Source organism: Bactrocera neohumeralis, chromosome 6 (assembly GCF_024586455.1).
Source record: "Bactrocera neohumeralis isolate Rockhampton chromosome 6, APGP_CSIRO_Bneo_wtdbg2-racon-allhic-juicebox.fasta_v2, whole genome shotgun sequence".
Taxonomy (NCBI): Eukaryota; Metazoa; Arthropoda; class Insecta; order Diptera; family Tephritidae; genus Bactrocera; species Bactrocera neohumeralis.
The window spans coordinates 71,374,633-71,401,237 of NC_065923.1; the positions used below are offsets into that span (position 1 = coordinate 71,374,633).

Genomic DNA, 26,605 nt, shown 5'->3' on the forward strand with positions numbered 1-26,605 from the left:
CAAACGTGTATCGCAAATTGAAATTGATTCCGCTGAATTGAATTTTTCAATTCCGATTTCGTATAAATGTACGTTTATATCATGCTGAATATTATTTCTTTAGCAAAATGTTCAATTTCAACAATTTATAGCACAAAAAAAATAAAGTTTTGTTCAAATGAGTTTTCAACTGCGCTGAATTTAATATTACCAGCGAAAAAATCGGTTTATATAAGGAGGAGGAACATTAAGCTCAGCTGAATGGTGCTGAATTCAGTTGAATTGAGCTGAATAGCACAGAATGTGACTAAAAAAATAAATTTTCTTCACATGAATTTTCAACTGCGCTGAGTTTAATATTGCCAGCGAGGAAAAGTGGTTTAGATATAGAAAATGTATATTAATCTGATCTGAATGGTGCTGAATTCGGATGAATTGAGCTCAACAGTGCTGAATGCCGCTTAAATTGACCAAAATCTATTTTCAGCTAGCTGAATTAATAAACATTAAAAAAGTTTAAAATTTTCGAACGAATTTTAATTCAATTAAATTGAATTCCATACCAACAGGAAGAAAAAATACGTTCAAAGTCTCAAATTAAATTTTCAAATCAGAATCTGAATTGTGCCGAACAACTTCTAACAGTATTTTTAACTTTCTTTGAGCATATTGCTGAATTAGCCTATTATGATTTATATTTTAATGTTATTACATTTAACTATACATATTGAAATCAAACAGAGACTTACATAAGTGCAATTTCATACAACTTAGGCAACAACTTCATTCGATGTTTTTGAAGCATTTTCCGTTGATAGCACTTATATACATATACAGCCGAATAATTCGTTATAAGCCAAAACGGCTTAAAAGTCCGGCATGGTGATGCACGCTTATCAATTAATTTATGCGTATATTAATTTACTATTTTCAATAATTTTTAATAAAAGAGGTGCTGAATAACCGCTTATTTAATTTCTTAGCATTTGTGTTCAAAGCTAGTACATATTAATGTTTTTTTTTCATTTATATTCAAAAATATTTGCTGAATTGAGCTGAATAACATTAAAGTGGCACAATTTTATATAATTGTGCTTAATTGATGTATACCAATGTTATTTTGTTTACTTACACTGAGAATATATTAGCTGAATTGCGCTGAATTACACTGAAGCGACACAAATTTACATAATTGCGTTTAACTGATGTCTGTACAATTCAAATTCAATACACGAAAAACGCTGAATGTGCGCTGAATCGCCTACAATTGGCATTTGTTTACAAAAGAGTGTAAAAAATTACCAAATATATCATAAAGCGCTGTCACAAGCGTAAAACTGGTCGCGTATTGATGGAGGTAATTGTTCAAATCTTGCATTGAATTTCTTTGTCTACAAATGAAGGTCACGTGCACAGTAAAGTGTTGCTATCAAGGTTTGCTTTTCATGAATCTTTACAAAAAAAGTTCAATGTACACAATAAATTTCAGCAAATCATAAAAAGTTGTTCAAAAAAGTGGTGAAAAAAGTTTGGGAATTGATTATATAAGATAAATATGGGAGAGTATATAAAGTAAGTTTCTATATGCACGCTTGCTTGTTAGTTTGAAAATGCGCATAATCAACAAATCCGTTGCCGGCATAACTTCTAATTTGTATGGCGTGCATTTTTTAGCCGTTAAAGCACTCAAACCGCCTGTAGCGCCCTACCAACCGCGCTAAATGACTTTTATTTTCGTTTCTTACATAAGTAATTTGTTGGCATTAAACCAGTGTCTGCTTAGAATTTGTTATTACTTAAGTAAATACTTTTCTTACTTCATTGTGGCAGACGTGTCTATTTTTCTTTGTGGTGGCTGTGCTTGGGTGTCTGTGTGTGTGTGTGTGGCAGCTCTTCCAACTATCTCCTACGCTTGTTGCTTATGCTGCTCACGTACGCATAATCTGTACGCCGCTGGCTTTAGACAACAAAAACAAAAAATATAAGAAAATATATGAAAATATGATCCTAATGGAGAGTAAACTTTCATAATAGCGTTGGGTGGATAATCACCGAACCGCACCTTTACATGCTCGGCTGGCTTTGGTATTCTTGTAAATTGATAAAAGTTTGTACATACACATTAAAGCGATTGTTTCTAGATGATTGCGTATTATTAGTCTTGGAATCTTGTTGGTTTATGTTAGAAAATTGGTTTTCTATTAAATTGTTTATGGTATATTTTATGATGAAAATTGGTTTGGTAGGTTAGGTAAGGTTAGTTCAAAGTTGAGATCACATATCTCTGGACCTACTAGAACAATTTCAATCATATTTGGTAGATAACATTATCTGATCATTCCCTGATTATCTGACCATTCCCTGATTGTCTGACCATTCCCTACGTGGTAGTATGGACGAAATGGGACCACTAACACGCCTACCATATAATACTACTTTTAAAGCTCATCTTAATCTTTCACTTTCTAGTATACAAATCAAGCATCAATGAACTTGAAGAGAGGCATTGAACGAATTATCTACCACATCTGTTCCTTAGCTTGCTAAAAGTTCAAATTGTGCGTTTATTTCGAAAAATCTGTCAAATAGTTCATCAGTGGTGGATGCAGGGGGTGTGGATTATGTTACTAAAGGTCTTGGGTGTCAAAATTAAAGATTATTGTTGAAAGTGTTATCGTCTACATTTATTTCTTAGCTCTCTGAATATTTAAGTATTAATAAATTTTCATCAGTGTCGGATCGACGGAGGATGGGGTTGTGATAATGATGGTTTTGGGTGTCAAAATCAGAGATTTTTATTGAAAGAAATATCTTTCACATCTATTTCTTAGCACTCTGAATATTTAAGTCATGTATTCATTAAGCTAAATTGTTCAATTTTCATAGGTGTCGGATCGACAGGAGGCGGGGTGGTGGTATTGAGTGTTTTAAGTGTCAAAATCGGTGATTATTGTTGAAAGAAATATCTTCTACATCTACTTCTTAGCTGTCTGAATATTCAAATCGTGCATTCATATTGCAAAAACGATCACGTTTTATCAGTGGCGTATCCACGGAGGGGCAAGTTCAGAAAAATTTACTAAGTGGTCTTAATAACAAAAAGATGTCAGAAGGAAGTCCGGGAACTCCCTCCCCTCTCGCTAATTTTGAACCGCTACTGGTTTTAACTACTTTTTAGATTAGTTGTTGAAATATTTATGAGCCACAGTTCGAAACTTCAACTACTTACAAGGGAAATATGATGAAAGGTTTGTGATAAAGCATGAAAAATCTTCCAATGCCTGGCTCTCTAATCTGAATTCTCTTCTTAATTATTAACACGTCTGCGAATGACAGATTTGAGTGAGATATTCTTAATTGAAGGGACTACTAAAAATTTTACATACATTTATCATACCGGAAGAAGGTCCATGGTCTATTAGTAAGCCAACCAAGCAGAGAGGCGGTGGGAAATTCCCAGAAAATTATTATTAAGGGACAACTAAACATTTTAGTAGAGGTTGAGTGAGGGGAAGGAGGTTATGTGCCCAGTTTGAGGACAGATTCTGGGAGTTAGTGAGCAAACCAAGCAGGGAGGCGATGGCAAACCTCAGGAAATTATTATCAAGCGACTACTAAACATTTTAGCATATATTTATCATACAGAAAGAAGGTTATGTGTTCAGTTTGGGGGAAATTCGGGTTAAAGCCAACTGCAAAAGTAGCTCCTTATTTAGGTTCAAAATATATTTTCCAATCACAATTTAAAGGCGGGTTTAGTTCTGTTTAGAACTTCATAAATATGCTTGTTTACTTCATAGAGGCTTTCTGTTGATGGCGACTAAAATATTGCTCAACTTTCTGCCATAAAATCCTGCAGCTAACCGACGTTGCAAGCAACATAATGTATTAAGTATTATTTATATACATATGTATACATCTGTATAAGCAAGTACGTCGACAAGTATTTGAATGTAAGCCATCTAATCTTGTTTACCTGTTTAAGGTTCACAAGTGCAAAATCAGATTGCGCGCTGCCAAATGGAGGCGAAAGCAAAATATCAAAAACTTCAAACTAAAGAAACTATAACACGTGTGTAAATTTTATACCACACACACATACACATATTTGGCCGCAAGCAGTTAAACCCCAAAATAGCATTTGTTCGACACAAAACTGTGACAAGATGTACAAATCTCAGCATAAAATGCATACACATGTGTGTATATGTACATATGTATACATCTGTATATACACAGATTCAAGCGTATATATTGTATTCATATATGTATGTATATTTTGTCAGCTTATTTGTAGGAAAACCCGCAAAGCTGAATGGGATTGTACGCTGACACCTTTTTATGGCAAAACGAAAATTGAATAAGCAGTGAGCAAAATTGCGTGGGATGAAGCAAAGACTATGAAGAGCAACAGTAAAGCAAAGAAGGTGTATAACACGAAGCATAATACCCTTAACACATGCATTTTTTATTACATAAAAGGGTACAAAAATAACTTTTTCTTTATTTCGATCGGTCACTTTGTATGGCAGCTATATGCTATAGTAGGCCGATTTCAACAATTTCTTAAAAAAATATAGTTATGCCTTGAATAATAAAATATACCAAATTTCATGAAGATATCTTGTAGAATAAAAAAGTTTTCCATACGAGAACTTGAGTTGAATTGGTCAGTTTGTATGGTAGCTATATGCTATAGTAGACCGTTATGAACAATTTCTGTGGAGATTGTAGAAGTGCCTCAGATAATGATCTCTGCTAAATTTCGTGAATATATCTCGTAAAATGAAAAAGTTTTCCATACAAGCACTTGATTCTGGTAGTTCGGTGTGTATGGCAGCTATAGGCTATAGTGATCCGATATTGGTGGTTCGGACAAATGACCATCTCCTTGAGAAGAAAAGTATGTGTGCAAAATTTCAGATCGATATTTTGAAAACTGAGGAACCAGTTCGCGTATAGATAGACTAACAGACCGATGGACATGGCTAAATCGACTCAGCTCGTCATGCTGATAATTTATATATATACTTCAAGGGTCTTTGGTATTTCCTTCTGGGTATACTATAAAGACTTGAGATATATACCATATATTATATAATACACCACAGGGTATTAGCAAGTCAGTAGGTTTTGTCAAACGTACTGTCACACTAACAAAACAAAGAAAAAATCAAGGAAGATAGTGCAAAGGAGGACATATTTGCTATGTAAATTTCGCACACATACATTCACAGATTGATATAAAAACATATCAGTATTTGTAAAAGTACCGGTACAAAGTAATCGCCACAGCTGCTGCGTGCCAACCGGGCTGGAGCGCTTTGTAAACTTGCCACAAAAGGCGGAAAAACACGAGTTTTGCGGCAAACAGTGAAGAGCCAGTCACATGGGTACTTCGGTTACTTCAGAAGTTGGAGACATTTTTTTATGCCGTTGTTAAAAATAAAATACCACATAAGTTTGCATAACTAAAAGCGGTTTGGTTACACAGTTGTAGGTGCAAGTGTATATATCACGCGAAGTTGGCAGGAATATGTAGAATTTCTACACACATTTACATGCCACGAAGTACTAAATCATCATGCATTCATATGCAAATAGACAGGTATGCCTAACATATGTAAGAGAAGGAACATACGCCTGGGAAATGCTGACGCTGTGTAAAAATAATATATAAAATTTGTGGCAAAGTGCAGGCACTACCGCGAAATTAAGTAATTCTCAAACTACATATTATTACATAGTACTTGAAGAATTTGAGCAACATTATCGACTTCGTCGGGGCCCGAAGTACGGTTATCTGTAGTGCTAAATGCCTGCAAAATAAAATTCATCAAGCTACCTGGCCATCTCCGGATCGAAAAGCCACTAACCAGATCGGTCAATTTCGTAATAGATGGAATACATGTCTGCAGTGTTTTAGACGTGCGTATACTCCGAGGTCCTAGCATTGACTCGACCCACTATCTTATTGCAGCGAAGATACGCACCTGCCTCTGTGCTGCAGTGAAGAGACTGCCTGCCTCACAGCGTTACAATCGACTTCAATACTTGTTGGATAGAATAGATACCGAAAGTTTAAGTGGGAAGCGAGACGCATTTGCAGACAAAAAAAGATAGGGGCCGAAATGCAAGAGTACAAAGAGCTCGATAAGCTGGCCTACAGGGGTAATGCTCGAAAATTCTACGAAAAGATGCGGCGACTACCGGAAGGTTTCAAGACTGGAGTATATGTATGTACTTTTGTAGAACTCAGAGAGTTGAACTAGTCGCTGATTTCCAGAAAATATTAAAATTATGGGAGGAAACACTTCTCCAACCCGCTGAAAGGCAGTGAAATCATAAAACCAAGAGTTCGTGAATCCGATTCCCCAATCGATGACGATGAAGCATACTTTCCATTGCCCGACCATGAAGAAGTTTGAATAGCAATTAACCGTCTGAAGAACAACAAAGCGGCTGAGGCCGATGGATTGCCGGCCGAGCTATTCAAATACGGCGGCAAAAAACTGATAAGGAGCATGCATCAGCTTCTTTGTAGAATATGGGCGGACCTAAATATGCCCGATGATAGGAATTTGAGTGTGTTCTGCATAATGCACCAAAAAGGAGACCACACAATTTACGCCAGACAGACAATTATAATTTTTTTTTAAATTTATTTTGTGTACTCTTCAAATATATGTAAATAAGCGAACGATAAAAAAGGGATAGTAAAAATAAAAAAATGATTTATTTTGTCATATCTTTTTGAAATAATTCTTTGTTCGTAGTTGTAAATTTTCACAAACTTTATGTACCTAAACGTATAACCTTTGTATACCATTAGCTTACGATTAATATTTTCAATGCAATAATTTTAATTAAATTTTTATTGAAAAGTTGCGTTAGCCTTTTTCAACTTTGCCTCAATCTTTTTTCAGGCTATGAACTTGCGCCGAAATGTAGGCAACAATTTGCTGAGCATTGTTTCGATATTTGGTGGGTGTCAAAGGTAAGGCAATATTTGCTTATTTTTTATGGAATGAAATATTATATTATATATATACAAATATTATATTATATATAAAAATATTTGAATATGTAATATACATTCAGTATCAATATAACTAAAATATTTCAGAAAATATTTGATTTTTGTATCGACTAATTAAGTTTTATCTCAACCAACTTTTCAAATTGAAATTTTCTTCTAAACTCGCCTAAGCTCTTATCCTTCCCAACGACCCACTTTAGGCTTACATAGTTAAATATTAAACTGCTACATGCTTATGCTCGTTTACAGCCTTCTTTTAGTTACATTTTGCTATTTTAAGTAATTCCCTTGACTCAGCCTACCAATTTGTTACATTTTGCTTTATTAATATGGCAATTAATGTAAACATAGCCGGAGATGAAGATACATATATACATGTTAACTGAAGCATGTGCTGTATTTCAAGACAATTTTGTATGCCATTCACTATCAAGAGCGGCAAAGAAGTATCACAAACAAAATGTGTTTTGTAAGAATGTTTTTATACCCTGAACAAGATATGTTCCTTAATTTCTCTAAGTTTCCGAGATATCGATCTGAAATTTTCTACATGTAATTTTCTCTCCAATAAGCTGATTATTTGTCGTAACCGCCGATATTGGGCCACTATAGCATATAGCTGCCATACAAACTGAACGTTCGGAATCAAGTGCTTGTATGGAAAGCTTTTTTATTTGACGAGATATCTTCACGAAATTTGGCACGGTTTATTATCCAAACCAGTGGTACAATCCTCGAAAAAATTGTTCAGATCGGATCACCATAGCATATAGCTGTCATACAAACTGAACGATCAAATTGACATCCTTCTATGAAAAACTTTTTTATTTGACGAGATGTCTTCACGAAACTTGGCATGGATTGTTTTCTAAAGCAACACTGCGACTTCTGAAAAAAATTTTCAGATCGGATCGCGAAATCATATAGCTGCCATACATAATGAACGATCAAAATTAAGTTCTTCCATGCAATTTTATGTTTCAGTGCTTCAGCAGTAAATTTTTTTTGTTGTTTTCAATATGTGTAAGCAAACTGTAATATTTGAGACATCTGGCCATGCTTTCTTTCCAATTTGTAGTGCGCACCCTTATTTTATTGGACAGTTCGAGAGTTTTATATTAGGATATGCCATCTTCGAATGGCTGATGGTTCTTATCAACAGTTTTCTCTTAGAAGCATGGCTCTCAATGGTTTAATATTGATTTCTTTAAAAAAAAATGTTTGGGTTGTTAATTGATCCATACTAGGTACTGTGAAGTCGTAAGCTGAACTTAAAATCTCTAACGCCCTTTGTACTCTTTTTGCAGTTATAGCATACTATCCACCAGTCAGGGTTGTTAAAAATGTTCACTTGCCTTCCTGGCAGCAGTTTGTCTAGGCACACTGCATGCTCAGCGCAATTAGGCCGCAACATTGATATATTATTTTTCATGGAGTAGTCAATTTGTCTTCATATTTCCAGCGTACAGCTGTTACTCAACGCTCGCAAATATTGAGCAAATGATTATATACTGACTACTCTACAAATATACAGAGCATTAAGCGACAAATGAGGCAATTTTTTAGAGCATAAATGTAGAAAAGGGTTCATGAGGTTGGATAAAAGGTTGTTTTTTGTAAACACAAATGAAATATTAGTTTGACTGTAACAGCTGATAATAATAAGGACATCTTTGGCATTTATCACTGAGCAAAAGTAGTGGCATGTGAGCAGCAAATTTTTAGTATTTTTTCTTGTATATACATATAACACCCCATGTCTACATGTTTTGCCGTTTGCTCAGCACTGCTGTCACCTCGCACATATGCGACACATGCCAACGTCGTGCCACGCCAACTCAAGTATCGTTACGAAAATGGCGCCATGGGTCAGATAAAGCGCGTCGCTTAATCGCCTTGTTGTGATCGCCAATAAGAAGCAACAATTGTGCTTAAGAAGGCAACACTGTGTCCACAAGTAACACGTACACACATATATGCTAGCAGACAATTGCTTTGGTCTCATAAATCCATACAAACATAGTCAATGCTAGACTTTATGCGGCTTATTGCTCCACTTTCTTAACTTTCTACTGTCACTTTGCTTATGTTTGCTCTGCCGCGCATTATGCGCGCTTAATGTTGCCTTTGTTTTAGTCTGCGCTTTGTGCGGCATTATGACTGTTTGTTTTGGCTTTTTATTACCATCAGCCGGTGCGTACTTAAGTGTCTATATGTATATATTTATATTGCAAGATGCTTGTGTACATGTGTATGTATAAGTGTATATGTTTCCTTAGTGAAGTTGGCAGTACTTTGCTGCTCCAAGCAGGCGCTTGGCGTATTACTCATACGCCCCATGTGCACATTTGAAATTAATTAGCCACGAGTGGCTGTTTGGTGGTCGGTGGCGTGTTGCCACAGCGTGTATATGTACATAATAGTGCATTGTTTTGGTTTAGCGGTATGCTTATTAGAGTGCGACGATTAACAGGGTGACACAAAAAACGAAAAAATCGCGTATGCAATTCAGAGTTTTTAAACTTTGCATTAAAAATCGCTGGCTAGAAATTGGTTTTAGATCCATAGTCTCTTAGGCAAAGTTGTTCAATAAGCTACGTATTTGCTCGATTTTATATTAGAAAAAATCGGCCCGCTCTAATATTTACATACACTTGCATAGGAGGTTCAAAGTTGAAGGTTTATAAATTCGGAACGTTTTTTATATATGCAGGGCTATTTTTTTAATATTTTTGAGGTTAGTTTTTAAGAGTTTGTTTTTTTATAGTAAAAAAATTTACCCGCTCTAATACTTATACTTCTATAGGCGTTTTAAAGTTGAAGGTTTATAAATGCAGAAAGATGTTTATATATACAGAGCGATTTTTTAAAAATAGTTTTGTGGTTAGTTTGTAAGGGCTGCTTTTTTAAGCGATTTTGTATACTTTATATATATTTATTAGGTATATAGATATTTTAAGGCTTCTTTGGTGCAAATGAAAAGCTGTAACTCTTGCTAATATTGTTAAATTATGTAGCTTCACCTGCAATGCCTATGCGGTTATATGCACTTGTAGTTAGGAAAAATGATGTTTCTTCGGGAATCGTTTTTTTAACATTTTATTAAAAAAATATAAAAATCGTGTTGATTTACAGAGCTTAATGTACGTTACAGTGTTTATTTTGAAAAGTTCTTTGATTATTTCTATTGCGTAGCCAATTTCCAGAAGAACCTCTGAAATATTATCTGGCAGTTATGAAGATTTTGCTGCTTAAAAATAGCTTGAATCCAAAAACTAATTTTTTTTCACTATTATAGATGAGTACAGGTAATGCTTGAAGAATTAGTCGCATTTTTTGTTTTTGAAAAAATGGCGTCTTCTCAGAAAAAGTCGACTTTTACACTTCCGGCTGTCTGAAAGTTTCGTCACTTTCCAAAAAAAAATCGATTTTTGCAATTCAGGGTTGCCGAAAAAGTCGTCAATTCTCAAACATAGTCGATTTTTACAGCTCAGACTTTCTGAAAAATTCGCCACTTCCCAAAAAAGTCGATTTTGGTCAAATTATTTACTCGTCCGGGTGACTGAAAAGTTCAAAAATCTCATTTCTTCGCGTGTTGCCGAAAATATATGTCTTAGGATGTATTGTGGAAAGTTCAATTCAACAATTTCAGCCATTTCGGAGAAGTTTCGCTAACCAACTCTGAAAGCATTTCCAGAAAAAAGCGTTTGAAATTTTATGAACGGATTGAACCAAGTTTAAAAATTTTTACAAATACTGCCATATCTCCGAGACTATTTGCCGGCTCAATTTCCGATAATATTTTAAAATATAAGTATGTACATTCATAAAAAATAAAATCAAAAAAAAATATAAAATAAATTTTTGAAAAATTGTAAAAAAAATATTTTGAAATTTACAAGTGGATATAATTTCTTAAGGTGGGTTTGTTCCTTGTGAGATACACAAAATTATTGTTTTTTATTTTTTTGCATACTTGTTTCAAGAATGTACTCTAAAAATTTCTAGTTCAAATCGCTTAAATTACGAAAGTTATCGGCTAGCGGTGTCAAGCGCGCTAATTCACTTCAAAAATATTTTAGTAAGAAAAAGAGAGACAAAAATCGATTTTTATCTTCAAAAGTTCATAATTTTTGCAATATTCATGCTTTCTAATTCATTCTAGTAGCACGGCTGTGGAAAAGTATACATATTAAGAAGATATAGCAACAGGTTTTGGGCCGACAAGATAGAAACCTCCCTAAATCAACAAACTTTTTGGTAGCATAAACTAATCACGCTCCAGTGCCCTGCCCAATCTTTAACCCCTAAATCTAAGCATCATATTTTCTATACTAAAAACCATTTAGTTATTTATAGCATTCTGACAGCTTTTATGCCATTTCTTTTGTAATTCACCTTCCTACGGTGTGCATAAAATTTCTCTCGCTTGGTTGCCTTTGCTTTAAAAATTGCTTCCTCTCAACTAACCTCTATTAAATATATTTGATAAATGTTATTTACAATTCCAACCAACGCATACAAACATAAATCACTGCGCTTTGTCATGTAAATCATGGCATTCAGAGGCCACAAAATCACTACTCACCACTACCGCAAGGCGTGTGCGTGCTCATGTAAATTTAACTGCATAAGCCTATTAACTTAACTGACTATAAACAGAAAAAATATCTGCGTTGCTCTGACTGTGCTGTCTCCTCTGCTGATTTAAGTTATTCACTTGCATAGTAAATCATTTTTACCCAAAAAGCAAAACGTATGCGTTGTGAGCAGAGCCAAAAAAACTAACTGCATATATGGATAAATAGCTTTTCGGTCTTCCATTAACTGTCTGACCGCACTGTGGCACCGATAACCACTAACAATTCAACATATCCCTTTTTCATTCATCCTTTCCGCTATTTTGCATAAAATATGCAAAACAATTTCGGTCAATCGTTTTGCAATATACCAGACACATACGTATGTACATACATTCAAACATCACAACTTGATGAGTCACTTAGTGGAGGTAGTATGCCTAATAGTTGTGTTGTAAATGTATACCCAATAAGCAATAGTGGATATCTATACCTTGAAAAGGTTAAGAGGTTCTTAATATTGCCATTATGTTTATAACATACAGAAGGAAACGTCGGAGACCCTATAGAATATATACTTGAATGATGAGCATGACGAGCTGAGTCGTTTTAGATATGTCTTTTTGTTCGTCTAACTGTATATCTTATCAGAATAACACCTCAGTCTTTGAGATATTGATCTGAAAGTTTGCACACGTACTTTTCTCTCCAAGAGATTGCTCAGTTGTCGGAACCGCCGATATTAGACCACTATTGCATATAGCTGCTGAACGATCAAAATGAGGTCTTCGAAACTAATCTATCACAAACAAGCTCTTTGTTCGAAACTTTAATCTGTAAAGGGTATTATAGCTTCGGTGCAGCCTAAGTTAACAGGTTATGTTGACTTCCGGGTCATAAGAGACCTTAAATCTTCTTATACTTTCTTCTATATACACTAGGCGTCAAATGAAAGTATAAATTTCACAGTAGTTATTTCAATTAGATTTATTTAAAAAAATAAGTAGTAATTCATACAATATTGTTCTATTTCTTAACGTATATGGATAACAAAAAATGTAAAGTAAATCTTATTCCATTAATCAAAGGAAAAATATTTTATTTTTTATTTAAAAATCTGATACTAAAACAAAAGTCGTCAAATGAAAGTATAAATTGGCAACACATATAGACAATTTTCTTTTGAAAAGAAATTTAGTAATTAGTATTACCACCTTTATTTTGAATTACTGCACGAAGACGTTTGGGCATACTTCGAACCAAATTCTCTAACATTTCCGACAAAATATTAACCCATTGGCGGTTCATCTCTAAGAAAAAGGACACCAAATTTGTGCGGCTACTTTTTGGAATTTTAGAGTCCAAAATTGCCCACAAATGCTCAATCGGGTTTAAATCTGGCGATTGAGCTGGCCAGTTCAGTTTTTCGATTGCGTTTTCTTCAAAAAAGTGAGTTGCAAGTCGGGACGTGTGTTTGGGGACGTTATCTTGTTGAAAAATAAACGACCCCAAATGCATTTTTTCCGCGCTTATTGTCAAATTTTCGCTTAGAATGTCAACGTATGCAGCTGCCGTCATTCTTCCATCGACTTTTACCAAGTTGCCCACACCAAATTTAGAGAAGCATCCCCACACCCTTAGAGACCCACCTCCATGCTTCACTGTTGTTTGTATGCACTGTGGTTTTAAGCGATCAAAACTTTTGCACCAAACTCGTTTACGTTTTTTTTGAGTTCTTGAGCTCGAATTTGGACTCGTCGGACCAAATTATTTTGTCCCAAAATGTGATTGGCATGTTTACATACCGTTTTGCAAACTCCAGCCTTTTTTTCCTATTCACAATGGAAATCATAGGTCGTTTTTTTGCGACATAATTTTTCAAACCAAATGATCGTAATTTTCTCTGCATTGTACTGACGGAAAGATTTAAATTAAAACTTTCAATCAACTCCCTGCATGAAATTTCAGGGTTAATTACAACTTTTCTTCTTATGAGACGCTCAACGTGTTTCGATAATTTGACCTTTGGACCGCCTCCATACTGAGTCTTACATGTCTTCCTTTTTTTGAAGTTTTCGAAAATCTTTCTTGCTCCTCCGATGGAAATAGAATATTTTTCAGAAATTTTTGCGTATGTTTTGCCTTTCTTCCTATCTTCTACAATTAGGTTTCGAATCTCTTCAGTTTTTCGCATTTTGCACTAAGAACAGAACAAAAATCAAATCAAAAACCATTAAATTTTAAAAAAGTTTTCCTAATCAGTGGAAGTTTAGTTAAACTTTTAATTAACTTTAAATTTACCTTGTAAAAATTAACACAAATTAAAATTATACTTTCATATGACGCACGCGCATCAAACGACTAGGACAGACTAATTACTTTTATTGATAAAAAGACTTTTTACGTATAAATAACAAGCACACATTATGGTCGAACGGTTTATTTACATAACGGTGCCTCTTCATGGCATACTATTCGCATCAATTGCGGAATTTGCAAATGTAAGAAGTGAACGAATGCAGTGAAGTTGATAAGTATTAAATTTATACTTTCATTTGATGCCTAGTGTACATATGTATAAGATTCAGCCAGAGTGTTAAGTTCGGTAGTTTGGAGAGGGATAGAGAAAGATAGATAGCATAAGAGGGAAAATGAGAGTGAGAGAAACGCAATATATATTCCACTTTTTTGGACATTCTGCTCAGATGATGAGTAATGAAACTCCAATCTTTAGCATTCAGAACAATGTACTAACCTTTAAATTGTCAGCTATTATCTCGGTAATTAATAAAATATTTTCAGCTCATATCGAGAAAGGATTTCTGTACTATATACTATATATACTATATAGTACTATATATATATATATATATATAATATCTCAGTTGCTCCCTAGAGGTTTGGTTGTTTTGTCGCGATGTGGGGGCTCAACAAGTACAATAATCCTGAGTGCGATGCCGACGGTAGCTTAGCTATTGGCAGCGCCTCACAAGTCGTTAAGGTCAAAGCTGAGTACCGAAGCTAAAACAATCCACAATCTTTCTGCGATAGAGAAGGAGAGACATAACGTCTGTTCATATGCAAGTGGCGGCTATAACGGGACGTCTGTCTTGGAACAACCGGCTTGCGCTCTAAATGAATATATCTTAAAAGCAGGTTCGCAGGCCCAGGTATCAGCACTAAAAGCGTGCTAGGAACCCAGGACCAATCATCAATTTTGCTGAAAATACTGGATTACTGAAACCAATAAGAAACTTACGAAGAAAAACCCGAAAACAACGTTGACGATCATCTTATTCATACGATTCAATAAGAGTTTAAGGAAATCCTTTAATAGAAGACACTTATAAAGTGAGAGGACCTGTGGATTTTCAGATACAATGTCGATTTAGCAACATATGTTTACTAGGCATACGGACTTTGGACCAATCTAAAACGCAAAGAATTCGTCACGAACTGGGTTCAAATTCCAGCAATGTAGGTTGAAATATCTGGGACGCATATACTGCCAATTCAAAGGCAAAGACACTCCGCAACTCAGCACCTACTTACCTTCAGTTGACGCGTCTCGAAAGTAGTCTTCGAGGAGAGCGATGACGTGGAGAGATGCGAGGGCGGTGGCAGTGGCGCATCGTCGAAGAAGCGATTTTTGTAGTACGAAGAACTGGCGACGGCCATCAGGTTGTGATGGCTGCGATGCGAATCGGCACGTGTCAGTGTGGCAGGCGGCGGCGGTGGCAAGTGATTGTAATCACTATTGTGTGCACACTGGTTCAGCGTGTGTGGGCGATATGTTGGCTGTGTTTGCTGTTGCTGTAGTTGTTGTAGAGGTTGCTGCTGCGTTGGCAGGTAAACACTGTGATGACTGCCGTATGACTGATGTGCCTGTTGCTGTTGCAAGCTCACTTGTGGCAGCTGTGCTGGTTGCAATTGTTGTTGTTGCTGCTGTGCCACAAACTCAATCGGATGTTCGCATTGACAGCGTCCAGCATCGCGCGTTGAACGCTCCTCAACACTCTTGCTGACGCCAAGGTGCCGTTTGCGTGCCGTCATGTTGGGCGGATGTGGCGGTGGCGGCGGTATGTCGGCGGGCGTGATGAAGGTGCGACCACCAGTGCTTGAGGTGCTGACATTAGCGGCGGCGGCGATGCTGGCTTCGTTGAGCGCCACGGCACTTATGCCGACATCTACACCGCCAATATCAATATTATTGCAATTATTGTGCGGTGTTGCGTGCTGTTGGTGTTGTTGTTGTTGCTGCTGTTTTTGTTGTGCTTGATGTTGCTGCTGTTGCTTGCTATCGTGTGGCCAGTAGAATTCGGTGAATTCGTCGAATGTAACTGTCGGTCCGCCGCTTTTGCTCAGCTCAGCGCCAGCAACGCCAATGCTGCTGCTGGCGGCACCGTATAACGGCATATTGCCACCGGCATTTACATGGTTGCCAACGTGGTTCGCATGCATACTTGCGCTGTTGTTGTGGTATTGATATTGTTGTGGCTTTGGTGCGGCGTAGGTTGGCTGCTGCTGCTGTTGTTGCAGCGACAGTTGTTGTTGTTGTTGTTGAGTTGTGGTCATGTGTTGCTGCATTGGTATGCGCATAACACAACGTTGTGATTGCTGCGTTGATTGCTGTTGATGTTGTAGCAGCAATTGTTGCTGCTTTTGCTGTTGTTGTTGTTGCTGCTGCTTGCAATGATGAAAATATGGATGTGTGGCTGGCAGATACTTCACGTGCGTTGAGTTTGTTGGCATTTTTACGCGATTTTTTACAGTTATTGGTTTTTAAGTAGTTGTTAGGTGTTGTTGTTGCATTTACCAACACATATGTGCAGCAATTTATTGTTGTTATTCCAGTTATGGCAGCCGCGTGATGCGTTAAGAATGAAAATATCAATCATTTCTTTTATGTTTCTAGCTTTTGTATTGTCGTTTTACGCTATTTTTCACTTTATTGTGTCTGTGGCTGTTGCTTTTGTTTTGTTGTTGTACATTTTTGTGGTTTATTTATGTTCGTTTACATATGTTGTGTTATTAAAGCAATCGTATGCACTAACGAATATATTGAAACAAGCGAATACATACATAAGTACATAAACAACAAAACGTGGTGGAGTCGTAACGGCGCACGTGCTGAAACATGCAGAAACATGCTGAATGTGTAGTGGCTTTTGTTGAGGGAGAAGAAATATTGGCTTGTGTAAGCTGTGGGTGCCATGCTTTCATTTCAAAAATATTTTGTTTATTTTTGCGCAAGTTTTTTAATAATTGTCTGGATTTGTTTTTGTATTTTTGGTATGTGCATGCGCTTAAAAAAAAAAAAAAAATACAAAAAGGTTCCAATTACAAAAAAAGCAACAGAACCAAACACAAAAAATATTTTATATTTGTGCTTCAGTGGAAATTAAAGAAAAAGTTGATCATAAACGAAGCGTAAATCTCTCAAAACTGTGCTACGGTGTTAAAAAATATAAAATTGTATAAAGTGGCAGCACCTAAAGCTCAAAGTGCCACAAATGCTTAAAAATTGTAAAATAAAAATGCAATAATTTTTTGTTTGCAATCTTGTTTATTCGATCTACATACATATGTATGTATATATTTGTTTTTTGTGTGCGTAATATTACAAAATATAAAATAACTCGCAGATAGTTGGAAATTTATTAAATATAATATTTTATTTTATTTATAATAAAAAATATATAAGCTCGAACTGCAAGCTCTTCAAACAAAGTATTTAAAATAGAACGCTTCATTACACTAAAAAAAAATATTTATAATTATTTGCGTGCGTATTAAGGTGAGCCAAAATTAAACTAGCGAATTTATGGCTAAAATTGAACCAAAAAAATCATTGCAAAGAAAATTTTATTGTTTGCTTATAAGTATAAACAATACGAAAAAAATATCTTTCCATTTAAAATATCACAATATAGGCCTTTGGGAATAAAATTGTTTACATTGCAGAATTTGGTAGAGCATAAAATGTCCAGAACCTGTGCCACGCCCACTAAAATAACTAAGCACTAAATTAAGATACAGAACTATATTTTGGTAGAGGGGTTTGTAGTAATAAGTGAAAGCTGCAGAGTAAAATTTTTTAAAAGTGGGCATGGTCCCGCCCTAAACGGTTTAATGCACCTACTATATCTACCAACCCGCTGAATCTAGCTTTATAAAACTGCTGACAAGATTACTTTTTAGCATTTCTTCATACGCTCTGAAAATGGGTAAAATCAGATAATAACCACACCCACTCCTCACATAATGGTTATATTGAAAACTAGTACTAAAAGTGCGACAACTCACTGAATAAAAGCGCATCAAGCATTCAGTTTCACAACTAAAATATAGAATATAGAAGGGATTTAGAGGTTCTGTTGTAAAGGTTGGACAGGGGCCTTAGCACCGCCCACCTTTAGATAAAATCCAATACAATAAGTTAATAGAGTGAAACCTTGCGCCTTACTTTTAAGTTCTTAAATCTACGCACAAAAAATGTCGAAATCGTGCCACAATTCTTCGAGAACTTAGACATCAAAAATCTAGACTCCAGTGCAACTGTGAATCCAAGTATTGAAATTCGGGGAAAACATTTTTGAGATGACAACATGCCGTATACACGAAGACCGTGGAGAGTTGATTCGGCGCCGTTCGCAGCAACTCGGACTGACGTATGGAATGACTTGGCGCTTTTTCCACGAGATCTTAAATTGAAAGCGTACAAAATACAGCTTGTGCAAGAACTGAAGCCGCTCGATCTTCCCAAGCGACATCGCTTCGCTCTATGGGCTCTTGAAAAGTTTCAAGAAGATCTGACGTTTTCGAGCCAAACTTTGTTCAGCGATGAAACTTCTTTCTGGCTCAATGTGTATGTAAACAAACAAAATTGCCGCATTTGGGGCGAAAAGCAACCTGAAGACATTCAAGAGCTGTTATTTCATCCAGAAAAACTAACGGATTGGTGTGGTTTGTGGGTCGGTGGAATCATCAGTCCATAGTTTTTCCAAAATGATGCCGGTGAGAACGTAATCGGCAATGGCGGCCGTTATTGCACCATTATAATCCACTATTTGACGCCTGAAATTGAAGCTCGTGTTCTCGGCGATATTTGGTTTCGACAAGATGGCGCCACTTCCCACACATCGCATCAATCAATGGATTTCTTGAGAGAGCGCTGCGGTGAGCAGATAATTTCACGTTTGGAGCCGGTCCATTGGCTACCAAGATCGTGTGATATCACACCGTTAGACTTTTTTTGCGGTGATATGTAAAGTCTAAAGTCTATGCGAACAATTTAGCTTCGATTCAGGCCTTGGAGCAAAACATCACGCGTATCATTCGCTGGTTACCAGTCGAAATGCTCGAACGAGTCATCGAAAATTGGACTCAACGGATGGGCCAGCTGAGACGTAGCCGCGGCCAACATTTGAAAGAGATAATCTTCAAAAAATAAATGCCAAAGAATGTTCTTTCGCACGATAATTTACATTCCCTATTCAATTTGAAGTTTTTGGGTTTTTTTAGAGTAGGCAACCTCGAAATAGATCACGCTTTAGTTTTATAAAGGGTTCAGTCTTGTGCAGTATATAAGAGTTTTTGGTTACCAAAACGGAACCAAGTATCCAAGCGAGATGCCTGTAAGGATCGACCTCATAATCTAACCTAACCTAACATGATTGTCCTGATTCTGCTTCTCTGTTACTCAAGGTAGTACTAAGCTTGGTAACTACTTTATAACTTCTGCATAAAAGAAAAAGTTCAAGTGCAATATTTCGAAAATGACTTGAAGTAAATAAAAATACTAAAATTAACATAAACTACGAATTAAGTGCCACTTTATGGTAAAAATCCTTTGAGAACGGCTTTATAATCAAACGACTAAAGCAAACACACAGACACATATTGGCATGTAAAATACACATACAAGTGCGCGTGTGCTCCAAAATTCCACACACTTAAATGCAGAAGCGGAAATCAGGGTCACCAACACAACCAACAGCAGCAGCAACATTTATCTGCGCTGCTAAACTTCTTAGCGTACAGTACAGATCTGCAAATTATTTTTTGGTACACTGCCAAGTGGACTAACGAGAAACATGCGCTGCGCTGTGGCGCTGCGTCGAGTTGCGGCGTCTCGTATGGCAACCGAATTTCCTTGATCCTTTATTTGATTATCATTAGTGAGTTGGTGCTGCAGTCGCCGTGGCAGTGGAAGCGCGGCGCAGACATGCAGGCGGACAGACAGCAGAGGAAGCAAAAAGCAAAAAAGCAAAACTTTAAGCGCAGCAAGCATATATACAAGTATGTCGGTGTGTTTGTTTGTGTGCGCTGGCACAAGCACTAATGTGTTGGCAACGACATGTCTGACCAACATTTCGCCTTCAACCAAAGCTTTGTAAGGATTTCTATTGAGCATGTATTTGTGCCACAATCATGTCTTCTACATGCCGCTTTGTAGCTGTATGTGTGTGTTAGTAAAGCCGTCAATGTGTGTGCTTGCATTCTTGCTCTGCTTTTGAAGGCTAATGCAGGCTTTGAGTAGCGCTACTGTGGCCTGGCCTTTTGAGACACGACATTCCATGTTGCAAGAGCGATAGTATATGAATCAAGGTTGCCGACATTACATAATGGCCATAGCAAGCATTCTTGTAATGCACACACGCACACACCCAAAAGCATTAGCATGCATTTGCATATAAGCAGCCGGTTTATAGCTGCGATAAATGTTTGTGCGGCTGTGCATATTTTAATTTTGTCAAAGACGCTTGTGGGCTTGTCAATTGCACAAGCAGCGGCCACAGCAACAGCAAAGCAGGCATGCAAAGTGCAGAAAAAAAGCAAAAAAGAATTGAAAATATATTAAATAGCAAAATAAATAAAGAATCCGTTCACTTTGCCTGCACAACTTCGACCTTTGCAAAGCAAGCAAATTTGTTTCGCTAAGTCTGTAATTATCAATTTCGCTCTCTCTCTTCTTCTTTCTCGTTCTATCTACTTTTTTTTTTTTACTTGGTTGCATTTTGTAATTTCCTTGCGCTCATTTGCTTTGAAATTAATGGCGGCTTAACTTGACGTCTACTGCCAATTACTCCCAGCCACAATGAACAAATTAAAGCTACAACAATAACAACAAAGCGCAGCTAGCTGCTAATTTATTTTTATACCCTAAACAAGGTGTGTTAAGTTTGCCACAATGTTTGCAATACTCCAAAAAAAACCTCGGAGATTCTACAGAGGCTTTATATAAATCATAAGCCTGACGAACCGAGCTGATTTAGACATTTTGTTGGACATGACTGAACTATCAAAATCAAGTCCTTATATGAAAACCTTTTTTATTTAGCAAGATATCTTAACGAACTTTGGCGCATATTATTATGTGAAGCATCGCTATAATTTCCGCAGAAATTGTTCAGTTTGGACAACTATAGCATATAGCTGTCAAACAAACTGAACGATGAAACTGAAGTCCTTATAAGGACAACTTTTTCATTTGAGAAGGTATCTTCACGAAATTTGGGACAGATCATTACCTTAAGCGTCCCTATAATCTCTGAAGAAATTGTGCTAATCGGATCACTATAGCATATAGCTGTCATACAAACTGCACGACAAAACTAAAGTCTAGAAAACTATTCATTTGACAAGCTATATTCACAAAATTGGACGCAAATAATTATACAAAGCATCCTAACTACCTACGGAGAAATGGTTCAGATCGGACCACTATTGGTTATAGCTGTCATATAATCCGACCATTTTAAATCAAGTCCTTCTTTGGAAAAATTTTTTATTTAACAAGATATCTTCACAAAATTTGACATGTAGTATTGCCAAAGACAACGCTACAATCTCCCAATCGGCCTACTATAGCATATAGCTGTCATACAAACTTACTGATCAAAATAAGGAAAAATATATGTTTCTACCTTTGTATGCGCTGAAAAGTCCAACTGTGTAGGGTATTATAGCTTCGGTGCAACCAAAATTAACGTTATTTTCTTGTTTGTGCATGTATTTGGCTTTTATTGCTAACGGCAGCAAATCGAAACAGCAAAGCAATAAGTACGCAAATCTGACAAATAAAATATTAAGCAGCCAATTGTGGTTGCTTACTGAGGTATTAGTAGTCCAATAATGCAATTTGTGCTAAATGATTCAGTAAGCGCAATGGCTAGCAAGTTGTAACCGAAATCCTATTGGTTTTTGTTTTTAGTGGGAGTATAGATAAGTATCTTCACAGTTATTTGTTATTAATAATGGAAAAGTCATACTCTCAGTATTCACCAACTTGAAAAGGATAGTGCTAGGTAGCCTTCTTGAGGCGGTATACTAGTCTAGAAAATTGAAATAATCGAAATTTTGTGCTTTTTCTAGTTCGATAGTTAAGATATTCAAAAATATTTTTTTTAAGATTTTTCAAAATTCGAATTATTTTCGAGGTTATAGCCGTTGTAGTGGCTCGGGACTCTTAAGGCGGTATTCTAGTCCAGAAATTTGAAAAAATCGAAATTTTGTTCTATTCATAGTTCGATAGCTTATTTATTAAAAAATATCACTGTAAAAGGACTTTTCGAATTTCAATTTATTTCTGAAGTAATAGCCGCTTTAGTGTTGCGAGGGATTAGATCCACTTGTACATTTCAAAAAAGCGATTTTTGTGCTTTTTTGTATCGAATGTACCTATAGTATAGAATATCCTTCGAAAAGTAAGTTCTTAAGTAATCAAACCAGATCGGCTGTGTTGAACTTCGCGTTTACTCCTAATTCGAATAACTCCTACGTGTAATTTATGGTATGTTGCTCATACGCCATGACGAAAATTTGAAGTTTATCAAGCGAATAGTTAGATTAGATAAGTAAATGAGGATTGCACCGCTACCTAGGGTGTATTGTGCAAGTACTTACAGAGATAAAGGCGTATTTGTAAGAATTTTTTACCTTAGTGCAACCTCGAAACTCCGTTTTCAGAGACGGTGAACAAAATTTCTCCGAAATCGCTGGAAAAGTCTGCTTGAAATTTTCACTGAGCCTGCTAAGATACACGTATTTGTCAGATAATGATTAAGGGTATAAGGTTTTGGCTATAAATTCGTTTTTTGTAGACGCTCTATAGTATATTTTTTCACAAAAAACTACCTTTTTTGGAGAGCCGTCAAAAATCGAAATTTTTACTAACCTGTCGATAATGACTTGTATGATCTGTATTCATCCATTGTAATAAAAATTTTTGTTCTGCTTTTTGCATTTGAGTTAATATTAAGTAAAAAATCTTCCGCAGAAGTAGAAAAAACAACTCTGACTATATATGGTCATACAACAGTATAGGTTTAATACTAACATTTCTAAATTTTGCTTAAAATGATAACTGATATTTAACTGATATATAAATGATACTTAACTAATATCTAACTGATATATAACTAGTATTTAACTGATACTTAACTAACATATAATTTAAAAAAGCATATAAAAGTCAAAAACTAACTTCAAAAATGAGTTTAGACATGCCAAAAATATTCATAAAACCAATACACTGTACACATTCAGAAAGAGCAAAAATGTGTGCATAAACGCCTAAAAGTATGCCAAACAGCAATTAAGTGCAGAGGTTAACATAAAAATCTTAATACATGTGTAAATAACAGAAAAGCGGTAATGCAATTGTAAGCATTGTACTTTTGGTCTGCCGACTTTAGTGTAAGTGATATACATATAAACTAAGCGTGTATGCGTGTGTGTTTGTGTATTGGTGACAATTTGACAGCGCAATTATTACGATATTGCTGTTCGTTGGCATTTAGCCACGGCAGTTGGCTGCCAAGGCGTACCTACCTGATCGTTTGCTGGCGTCGGTGCAGCGGGCATTTGCGACATTGGCAACGCGCTGGCTGGTGCCGCCTCAGCGCTGACTATATCGTTGCTCGTTGACATGTTGCTGGTGTGTGCGATTTTTATTTACAGTTTTAAACGCTTTTATAATGATTTTGTTGTAAAATATTTATGTTGTTTGTTGTGTTTTAACACTTTCTTTCACTTGCTTGTTTTGTTTGATTTATTTATTTTTGTTTTTATTTATTTAATCAAATCTCCTTGTTTTGTTTAGATTTTTGCGTAAAAAATGCTTAAAATTATTTTGTATTTATTTTTTTTTTTGTTTTTCACTTATTTCTTGCCAGTGTCTGTTTTAGTAAAGTTCTTTGATTTCCCAATTTTCAAGCGTGTGTGTGCTTTGTTGTTATTTTATTTCGTTGCTGTAAAAAGAGAAAAGGCACAAGAGAGAGAGAGATGTGCCAAAATTAATTGCTGTGCTAACAATTTTCGTTAGTTTTTTGCGGTGCCTTCACTTTTCGCCAACGCCAAACTTCACTCAAGTGCTTCGCAGCACAAAATGCCATTGTTTTAATTAATTGCGATGTTACCATGTGCGCATAATTTAAAAGTTAAGAATAAGAAACCGAATAGCTTTTTGAAATTTTCACATAAATTTTGAAAAATTAAAAAAATAAATTTTAAAATTATGAATTAAATAAAAAAAAATTTTAATTAAAAAAATTAAATAAAAAAAATTAATAAATAAAAATTAAATTCAAAAAAAATTATTTTTATTTAATTTTTTTTTTAATTTTAAAAATTAGTTACTTAAAAAAATTAAATACAACAAAAACTATTTTTTTTTTGGAAACTAATTAATTTTTTTTTTTACTTTTTTAGTTAATTAATTTTTTTACTTAATGTTTTTATTTAGTTTTTTTTTATTTATTTGAAATTTATAAAAAAAATTAAACGCCCTGAACAATAAATCTGCTTAGGTGGATGTCTAAAAGTATGAGCTCCAAAGTTTTTTGCCTTGATCTGTCAAATGTGGGACATTTCAGGAGGAAATGTGGAGATGATTCTATCTCATCTTCATCCAAACAGCTATTGCAGCTGTCATCCGGTAGGATGTTAAATCTTACTGCGTTAACCTCTAACGGACAGTGTACAGTTAGAATCATTTGAAGATGAACTTTGATGAGTTCCCTAGACCTCTTCACAAGTCTTGAGCGCATAGTCAGCGAACTTAACTTCGGATAGTATCCACTCTGTCGGAGGTTGCGCTCCAGAGCGGAAGACCTACTGCTACCTTGCCTTTTCAAAAATAAAAACAATTATTTTATAACCCCTTAAAATACATTTTTAGTGAAAATATATTTGATAATATTGGACCATATGAAGAAGTCGCTCACAAAATATTTCAGTTAATCTGAGGCGGCTTTAAACCGGCTTAGTTGATTCCATTTGACGGAACGCAACAAGAGTAAAAAGTTCGACCAACCATTCGCCTGCAGTATAAATGTCAATAATTTATATACTTATATATATAGTATACATACATGTATATACATATATACATATATATTTTTTTATATACGAAAGAACATAATATTCCGTCATTTTGGTCAAATATTAGCAAAATTAGTCATCGAAGCATAATACAACTTAATCAACAAAGATTAAACCGCATTACGATTTGCTGTAGATTGAAATAAATCCTAGCTAAATATGCAACTAAGAATGAATAAATGTGCGGCTGTAGCTAAAATAGAAATGGAAATGAAAAAGCGAATATTTGTTCGCTTCAAAAGCAAAAAAGCATTTGTGGTTGAGCAGCGACCGCAATTTGTCCAAATAAAAGACGTATATATCTGCAATAAGCAGGTGGATTGAGTGTGTATTAGTGACAAATCGCGCTAATATAGCACAATAAATTTCCTACTTAACTGTTATTGGTGAGCCAGACAAGCGCAGAGAATCAAGCCAAATGTTGGCTGCACAACAATGGATAGTTCTATATGTTGGTTGTAGATATACATATTTATGTAGTATGTATGTATTGGCTTAGGCAGTAATGTTTACAATACAAAGTAAGGTGTGTTAAGGTTAAGGTGTGTGTGATAAGTGTTGATAACGGTATAATGTTTTTTTGGTATATGGTCAATTAGGTGGTTGATTGCTCTTGTCTGATCAATTAATTTGTTCTCTCAAGTAGAAGCATTGCAGTAGACATAACGTACTTTCGAAAAAATGTTACCGAATTGATACAAAGGTTAACTAGTTACACGTCTACAATTACTTTCCAATAGTGATTAAGCTTAGAATGCGGTATTAAATTATTGAACTAAGAAATCATACCCAATTCAAACTGTTCTCCCGACAGTCGGGTCCAAGTAACCGGAACGGATCCGGTTTTTCATGCGGCTAAGGACTATCAACACGGCGCCATTCCTCGAAATTTCATCAGGAATGTTTTCTGCCGGTACAGAAACAACAGCAACAAAGCCAATCCTTCAATAAGTCTTTATATTATTTAAATTTTTACAAAAATTTTCAAAATATTACTATTTTTTTTATTTTTATACCCTGAACAGGATATATTAATTTTGCCATGATGTTTGTAGTATCCCAAAGGAAAGCGTTGGAGACTCTAATAGTAATGTATGTATATGTATATAAAATATCAGGTTGAGTCGATTTAGCCTGACCTGTTCGCCGCTCTCTATGTAAGCGAACTAGCCCTAGTTTCTGATATATCGCTCTGAAATTTTTTATGCATTATGTTTTACCTGAGAAGCTGCTCATTTGTCGAAACCACGGGTTTCGGACAACTATTGAATATAGCTGTCATACAAACTGATCGATCAAAATGAAGTGCTTATATGGAAAACATTTTTACTTGAAGAGATATCGCCACGACATTTGATACAAATTGTTGTCAAAGGCAAAGTTTTAATATCTGAAAAAAGTTTTCAGATCTGACCACTATAGCATATAGCTGCAATGCAAACTGAAAGATCAAAAGCAAGTGCTTTCATGGAAAACTTTTTTATTTGACGAGATATCTTCACGAAATTTGTTATAAATTATTTTCCAATGCAACGCTACAATATGTGAAAAAAATATTCCGATCGGACCACTATATCATATAGCTGCCATACAAACTGAACGATCAGAACAAAAGTTTGTA

At 35.5% G+C, this 26,605-nt stretch overlaps 1 protein-coding gene across 3 annotated transcripts in view; it reads right to left on the reverse strand.

Annotated features, from left to right (window-relative positions):
* LOC126761835 (venom dipeptidyl peptidase 4) overlaps window positions 1–26,605 on the reverse strand; it is a 117,800-nt gene that overhangs the window by 9,348 nt on the left and 81,847 nt on the right. For 2 of the 3 annotated variants that reach the window (XM_050478246.1, XM_050478247.1), the window contains exons 2-3: window positions 23,434–23,852; window positions 15,151–16,323 (exon numbers count right to left, since the gene is read on the reverse strand). In XM_050478246.1, the coding sequence (XP_050334203.1) occupies window positions 15,151–16,323; window positions 23,434–23,532 (1,272 nt within the window). In that variant the 5' untranslated portion in view covers window positions 23,533–23,852. Of the gene's footprint in view, window positions 1–15,150; window positions 16,366–23,433; window positions 23,853–26,605 lie in introns of those variants that run through there. The other variant, XM_050478248.1, reaches the window with a different exon arrangement.